Here is an 8623-nt window from a genome sequence, read left to right on the forward strand (position 1 = left end):
ATTGTTGTTCTGTTGTGTTCTTTGCACAGGGCATACAACTTGGACATGTAGAAATCTATCGTCTCTAACTTTGGGCCAGACTTTGTTCCTTTGGTAATGACGATAAATAAGAATAATTAATTAGTTAGTTAATATATTAATTAATTGGTAGTTAGTTAGTTAATTAATTAACTAATTAATAAGATTAAAGGATGAAATAAGTCACCCAATAATTTTGAGGACAATTAATTCTAAGAATCTTTCCAACAATTATATCATTAAATTAATTGATAACTTTTTTTCCACTAATTCTCTAATTTGAACGTCCGGTACTGGCCAGGGGTTTGTGTTGCGGTGAGACCAGGTTCGAATGCGTAGAGAGATCCATAACTATCGTAGGCAAAAACAAACACAAACACACACACATCTTATTTACGCGCTATTTTAATGCTAGGCCTATGATTTATACTTCAAAGATAATAAACTATTTAAATGACACAAAGAATAGAATTAAGGAAAAAGAGAAGAAAAAGAAAAAAAAAACCGGGCAATGGCAGTCCGGCGAATTTTTGAACGAGCGTGGTTCTCAGTAGCAGCAGATGCTGCTTGAGTGCTTCATTGTTGAGCCGCTGTTGAGCGACGTCGACCTGCAACTTCTCCACCTCCTCCTTCATGCTGTCGACGTGCTTCGATAGGATGGCATTCTGCTCCTCCATCTCCGTGCTCTGCTTCCTCAGCGTTCTCAACTCAGACTCTCTGGCTGTTTGAGTTAATTAAGTGCAATTGTGATATAATTAATAATAATTGATAATTATTTATAATAATATAGTAAAATAATTGATTATTAATTATAATTGTTAATTATTAATAATAATATCAATAACTGTCTATTAGCGTTATTGAAATAAGACAAATATGCAACAGTATAATTATAATACAATACATTCAGAGTAAAAGGGTTTACAAATAAAATCATAACAATATACTATAATAGTAATAACAGTAAATAGTAATAACAACAACCATAAAAATCATAATAATGTACCTTTATTATGGTCCAGAAACTCTTCAGTAAAAATGGGAATGTCAAAAAAGCCGCCAGAATATTCATCATCTTTTGCTGAGTTTAGATGATGGTGAAGTTGATGTTGTTGTTGGATGTTGAGAATGTTGTTGTTGTTGTTCGTACTATTGTTGTTGTTGCTGCTGTTGTTGTGTGGACTAGAATTAACGTTGTTGGCATTGTTGGCGACATGAGCATTCTGTGATAAATTCGGCTAAATTTAAAAAATAATTGATTATTTAAAAACAATTCTTGAAAAAAAAATAATCAAAATTAGAGATAAATGATATAAATATAAATGACATATATTATTATTTTTGAAATATTCAGCAATAAAATTCAATAATTTAAATTTCAAAAAAGTTAGAACGAATAAACACACTCACATGTAATAGATTAATTTGTATGATGTTGTTGTTGTTGCTGCTGCTATTGCTGTTGTTGTTGCTGCTATTGTTGTGGTTGTTGTTGTGTAATTTGTTCATCAACTCTTTCTCCTCTTCTGTTTTAATCATAGATATAAATAATTCTAATAATTATATTAAATATTATAATGATACCTTTTACGTTCAAGTTACCGTTTTCCAGCATAATTTCAATTTTATATTGTTTCAATTAATTTGATAAACAAAATTATGAAAAATACGTCCGTGTTTTTATAATTAAGCTTTAAAAACGTCAAATATTTTATTCTAATTATTTTAACAGATTCAAATAACGCAGAGTTAATTCCATGCTGCAGTCCAACATTCGTAAAAGCATAAACAGACGCTCCCAAAAGTGTGCTAAAATCATGCTATCTTGAACGTTCAACTGGAAAAACCGGTGTATACATTTCAACATTTCGCCGAATGTTTTTAACACCAACTCCGTAGATAATTATTCAATTAATTCAGAAAATTAATTTTGCTCTTGCGGAAAAGATACAAGGACAGGGCAGAGCAGAAAATGGTTAACAATGTATCAGCGGGCATGCAGAAAGCACGAAACAATTCAATTAAAACTATAGCCCGACCGACAAACAACGCCGATAACACAACATCATCTGCAGAACAACATACAGCTGCAACACTGAACGATGCCACGAGGTACCAACTACTCCAACGACGCCGAGAAACAATAGATCGGGTCATATTCAAATTTATTTAGAAAAGCCTCATCCAACAACCACCTACTATGAACGGCTAGTTGGAGAAAATCATCGGCTGCCCTCTATCCACTTCACAATGTCCAACAAACCAACATTTTCCGTCAAACTGCAACTCGGTGGCACCACTGAACAGATTCACTATGGGCCACAATAAAATTCGAAAGCATACAGTCACGTGCAAAATCATAGGTCTCAATATTTGCTGACCAGAACTGCGATGAGATCCGCCTACCGTCGTATCTCTTTAGATATGGCTATGTCTTGACATCACTCTACTTTGCGACAACACAATCAAAATATTTAAGCAAATGGTCTGCCATGAATCTAAATTTATCAACTCAAGTATTCTAATTAGCACCCAACTTATTTGATGACTTGAAACATTTTCAAATAATAATCAGCACATTCAAAATTTTGCCTCTAGGTTTCTTTGATTGTTCCACTTTGTCAATAATCAATTTAGTTTGAACTAATCAATTTATCAATAACCTTACTAACTCTGCAATATCATCGTCATCATACGCCATTTTTTGACAGAACTATCAACTGAATGAGTAATTTAGATTTTGAAACAATCAGTCCTCATTGCACACATCTTCTCTGGGATGCTCAGCTTCTACTTAATGATTTTTGTTCTACTTTATACAATATTAATAGTTTTGTAAATTACAATTTTGTGATGAAAATAAAAAGATGTTCCAAATATTTGTTTAAATCCTTTAAAATAAAACTTTATTTAAAAAAAATTATAATTACCATTATTATAAGCGCAGATTAGTAAATAATAATAATTATACTTATAATTTAAATAAAAAAAATTTACTCTTCTGTTGTTGTTTTTTAAGGTACAACTGGTAGGCATCAGTTTTGTGGTAGGAATCTAGTTCTTTCGTGTACCTTTCCTTGTCTTTCTCTGCCTCATCCAGGTATCTCTGGTGAGGATGAAAATTATATTATCATATAAATTATAGTCATAAATATAAGATGATAATATTATGAAATAAGAAAAAAATTAATGTTATAAGATACATAACATTGTGGCAATTGTTATAGAGCATAGAAATAATATAAACATATAATATATATATATAACATACATTACATATAACAACTGTATAGAATAATGTATATAAGTGCATTTTATGGTAATTAACATATTAAGCTAAAGGATCATAAGAATAGCATGTATATGTTCCATTAAGCTATCGGAATCCCTTTTCAATACACTGTCCCTTACATGTAATTAATCAGCATAAAAATTAAAGCAAAAATGAATTTCTCAAGTTAATGATTTAAAAAAATAATCTGTGAACCTGTTTTTCATTGGCCGGCAAGTTGGCCCACTCATTGGCCATCAGCCTACTGAGTGCCTGAAAGGGCAGGCCCGGATTTTCTGACCTGATTTTTACTCGAACACTGTTCATGAAACGAACATATCCAGTCAGTGGAAACCTTGGGGCATTTATGTCTTTCGGTTTCTTACGTCTTCTGTTCCTCGACCAACTTGATTTGGATTTCTATGAAAAAAAAATTTTATACACAATTAATTAAATTAAATGAATATTAATTTAAAAACCGTCTTAAACTAAAAGAAGGGGTAAAAAATAGAATTTAAATTAATTTATTTTTTGGTAATTTGTGTAATTGAAGTTGAAAAAAAAAACAAAAATGCAACAAATACCTCACTAGGATCCTCTGCAGTTGCAGATCCATCTTCTATGATTTCAACTGCTTTGTAAATTGGAAAAAAAGTTAAAAAACAGTTATTTAAATAAAATTAAAGCAAGCTATAAAAATTTTTATTACCAATTCAATTATAATTGATTAGTGAATTAGAATTAATTATAAAAAAAATAAATAATTATTCAATCAATTATTAAATAAAAGTAGGTTAGGAAATTAATTTAATTAATTTAAAATTAATTATAATATTAATATAAAAAACTAAATGTAATATAATAATTCAATGAACACCATCTTGCGATGCATCCATAATTTGTTCCTCCTCTTCCATTCTTACTTACTATATAACAAGTAAAGAATATATTATTAAATATTTTATCCCATCAGATTTAAAAATGTGTATGAGTTTGTGATGGCGAGTAAAAATTAACTTATGTTTAAAAAAAAAGCTCAAATCTATGGAAAGCGAGTCTAATTGGACATAACATTTTGTTATTGATTTTTTATTTAATGATAATTTAAATTTTGTATTCGTTAAATTTGTTAATGTAGAAATTACTTTACACCTGAATAAAAATGTTTTTTAATCTTTAGCCACAAAACTAAAATTCGATCAATCGGTCGGGCTATTTGACATGCTTGGATTGTTGGCTTACAAAATTGCAAGAATTATAACGAGCAAGCTCTGCCAGCGTATGATATTTGGTCAAATTTATTTGATAGGAATTGAATATAACCTTTATACCAGCTGATTAACTACCAGGCAGTAAAATAACTACTGCTAACATGACGTCATTTTCTCCAACGATTTCGCTACGAATTACCATCCTATTTAATACATTTTATTTGATGTCTTTTAACTAATCAGGTCATAATCATCATCATCGATATCGCAATGAAATCAAATTGAGAAATTTAAAAAAAAGTATCTTTGTTCATTTTATGATACTACTTTGTTTGTCTTTAGTCAAGGGGAGGCCTATTTACCATTATACAACACTTTCTTATGGGTTGAAGCAGGGATATGCAAAGAATCTCAATTTTTGCAACTTTTAATTATTTTCGGTAATGTTGATTTTATTTGTTTAAATTTATACCAAATAAAAGTAATTAATTACCATATTGAATAACAATTTAAAAAAATAAAATTTTAACATTTTGAATAAAAGCAATATTCCGTAATTAGTAAATATATTATCGTAACTTTTGACTCGAACGATAAAAAATCACCCTCCATCTCCCCTCCAGAAGTAAGCTCCTTGTTCGACCGTTGAAAGTGAGCGAAGGCCGTTATATTTATTCTAGTTATATGTATCAAACAGTATCTTATTGAACAAAATAGTATCATAAAATGAATAAAGATACTTTTTTTAATTTAAAAAATTCTCAATTTGATTTCATTGCGACATCGATGATGATGATGATTGTGACCTGACTAATTAAAAAACATCAAATAAAATTTATAATAAATTATAAATTTGAACTGCGTGCCCACATATGTAGCACTGATTACTGTTGCGTTTATAATGAATTTATATACTATATATACAAAGCGAGCAAAATTTTAATATAAAAGCGCTTATAAATCTATGCATATTAGCTCAGCTTGGCTCCACTCGGCTTGGAATTGGATGTTAAGCAAGGTGTGGTCTTAAACTATTTGGAATTCTTCCAGAAAAATTTGCGCACATATGTAGCACTGATTAAGACTGTTGCGTTTATAAGGAATTTTTATACTATATATATAAAGCGAGCATAATTTTATTATAAAAGCGCTTATAAATCTATGCATAATGGCTCAGCTTAGCTCGGCTTGGCTTGGAATCGGATGTTAAGCAAGGTGTGATCTCAAACTATTTTGAATTCTCCCCGAAAATTTTGAACTGCGGCGTACATATGTAGCATTGATTACTGTTGCAATTATAATGAATTTATATATATATATATATATATATATATATATATATATATTTAGGAACGAGGTTTTCAGAAATGCAAATTTCATTGAAATTGTTTGCCCATTTTGCATTAATTAACTTCTTTATATAGAATTTATAATATTTATATATATATATATATATATAAAGTAACTAGAATCCATGTATACAAATAATTAATAAGATTATATGTTTTATATAAAAAGCAATATAGCAGATTCAACCAGCCAATCAGAAAATTTCGAAGGCGTTCGTTCGATGACGTCAATTTAGTACTGTTGGCATTGTGGTTAAGACTGTATAATACTGTAGTACATACATTAAATAAGTTTTTTACTGATGTGAATGATTGAAATGGTGAAAATGTATGGTTGAAACGAGTATAAATAGAGGAGCTGAGAAAACGTGAAAATCAGATCAGGCATTCTGCCTCGCATGAAGCAGTCTGCCTGATCTCATTTATTTTATTTTTTTATTTTTATTTATTTTATTATATAGAGTTATATAGAGTTTGCATGCCTGTGGTTTGTGTGATTGTATGTTGTATTTTTTATATTTTAGGTGGGTTCTTTAGCGGTTGCTCATACATACAAACATCATGTTTGTTAGTGTGGTAGTATTTTATGTTCTGTTTTACTCCTTTTTCTCTTTCTTCATGAGTCTTAAGTTAAGTTAATGAAACATAGGTAGGTGAGGTAAAAATTAATTTATTATATAGGTAGGGTTCTATTCTTTCACTCTACTTGGTGGTGTGTTTTTTGCTTTGTTTTTTTTTATTTGTTTCACATCATACATATAACAGGTTCGCGGTGGTTCCTGGTTTTAGTGGGATTTTTATTGATTGAATGTGGTGGTATGTATGGTTATATAGAGTTATATAGAGTTATATAGAGTTATATAGAGTTATATAGAGTTATATAGAGTTATATAGAGTTATATAGAGTTATATAGAGTTATATAGAGTTATATAGAGTTATATAGAGTTATATAGAGTTATATAGAGTTATATAGAGTTATATAGAGTTATATAGAGTTATATAGAGTTATATAGAGTTATATAGAGTTATATAGAGTTATATAGAGTTATATAGAGTTATATAGAGTTATATAGAGTTATATAGAGTTATATAGAGTTATATAGAGTTATATAGAGTTATATAGAGTTATATAGAGTTATATAGAGTTATATAGAGTTATATAGAGTTATATAGAGTTATATAGAGTTATATAGAGTTATATAGAGTTATATAGAGTTATATAGAGTTATATAGAGTTATATAGAGTTATATAGAGTTATATAGAGTTATATAGAGTTATATAGAGTTATATAGAGTTATATAGAGTTATATAGAGTTATATAGAGTTATATAGAGTTATATAGAGTTATATAGAGTTATATAGAGTTATATAGAGTTATATAGAGTTATATAGAGTTATATAGAGTTATATAGAGTTATATAGAGTTATATAGAGCATAAATCCTATATATATACCTTTCTTTGAGGTTCTTTTCTTTGCCGTCCGGTCGGCTTCTTTGCGTTTCTCTATTTTCATTCAAATTAATTAAATAAATAAGATTTTTCCATTCATTTAGGTTCATTCAGGTTCATTCATTCAGGTTGAAGCTTCCAGAGGAGTTCATCGTGGAAGATCAGAATGGTTGTGATGTCACGCTACGTTCGTTCACTCAGTTGCAAAGAATGCACGCCTGGCTGGAGTAAGTTTTACGGTTTCTTTGCTGTTCCTTTTTTGCCAGTTGGCTTTTCACCGTGGCTCGTTTTTCTCTTTTCATTTAAATTAATTAAATAAATAAGATTTTTTTATTTTATTCATTTCATTCAGGTTGAAGCTTCCAGAGGAGTTCAACATGGAAGATGTCCGGCTACGTTCATTCATTCAGTGGCAAAGAATACACGCCTGGCTGGGATACGTTTCATTCTTTTTTCTCTGTAATTTAACATTAAGTAGGAATGCTCACACGCACACACACGCACACACAATTACATTAAGTAGCTATATAGGTAGGTTAGATAGGCATACTTTTTAGGTAGGATAGATAGGAAGCATCCAACACTAATGTAGTTGAATAGGTAGGCGCGTAAGTTTATCTTCTATTTTTTCTTGCACCAACATTACACGCATCAGCGTATTACACACACACAAATACATACATAAACACATATGTTAGTATTTGAGCGTAATTTTATTTTCATTACACGTTCTAATTTATTATTACTAAGGTTGAGAGTAATTTAATTTCATAGGTAGTTAAGGGCAATAATGTAATTCTAGGAACAATCTTGTAATGTAAACTAAAACGCTGTAAGTGTATCGATAGGTAGGCTAATATAAGTTTTACATTATTATTATTATGTTGGAGCCCAAGGCATTACGTAGGTGGTGGGGTGGGCGCCGATTGGCTAAATGAATTGGGCTCTTGAGTTTTGTAATTTTAGGTAAGCTAGGACCGTAATGTAATGAATAGGTAAGTTAAGGCTACGTTGTAACACATACTCATTAATAGATTTAGGGTTTAAGTTTTATATTATTATTACTAAGTTGGAGCCCAAGGCATTACGTAGGTGGTGGGGTGGGTGCCGATTGGCTAAATGAATTGGGCTCTTGAGTTTTGTAATTTTAGGTAAGCTAGGGCTTAATTGTAATGAATAGGTAAGTTGAGGGTACGATAGCCGATTGACTCTGGATTTCAAAGTCTCTTGTCAGAGGTAAGCCGTGGTGGCCAGTGGTGAACCGGCAATGGTTTACTATCCGGACGGCAATGGTTTACTATCTGCACGGTAATGATTTACC

At 30.2% G+C, this 8623-nt stretch overlaps 1 protein-coding gene across 1 annotated transcript; it reads right to left on the bottom strand.

Annotated features, from left to right (window-relative positions):
- Positions 1 to 10: 10 nt before the first annotated feature.
- HELRODRAFT_189739 (hypothetical protein) lies at positions 11 to 4289 on the bottom strand (the record flags this gene model as incomplete). The annotated part of the gene is made up of 8 exons (XM_009032195.1): positions 4167 to 4289; positions 3874 to 3920; positions 3506 to 3709; positions 3016 to 3124; positions 1429 to 1544; positions 1025 to 1256; positions 524 to 739; positions 11 to 88 (listed from the first exon to the last, which is right to left on the bottom strand). Coding segments are annotated over exons 1-8 (1041 nt in total), but the record flags the coding sequence as incomplete, so codon positions are not given.
- Positions 4290 to 8623: the final 4334 nt, after the last annotated feature.

The sequence above is a fragment of the Helobdella robusta genome, assembly GCF_000326865.2.
Source record: "Helobdella robusta unplaced genomic scaffold HELROscaffold_8, whole genome shotgun sequence".
Taxonomy (NCBI): Eukaryota; Metazoa; Annelida; class Clitellata; order Rhynchobdellida; family Glossiphoniidae; genus Helobdella; species Helobdella robusta.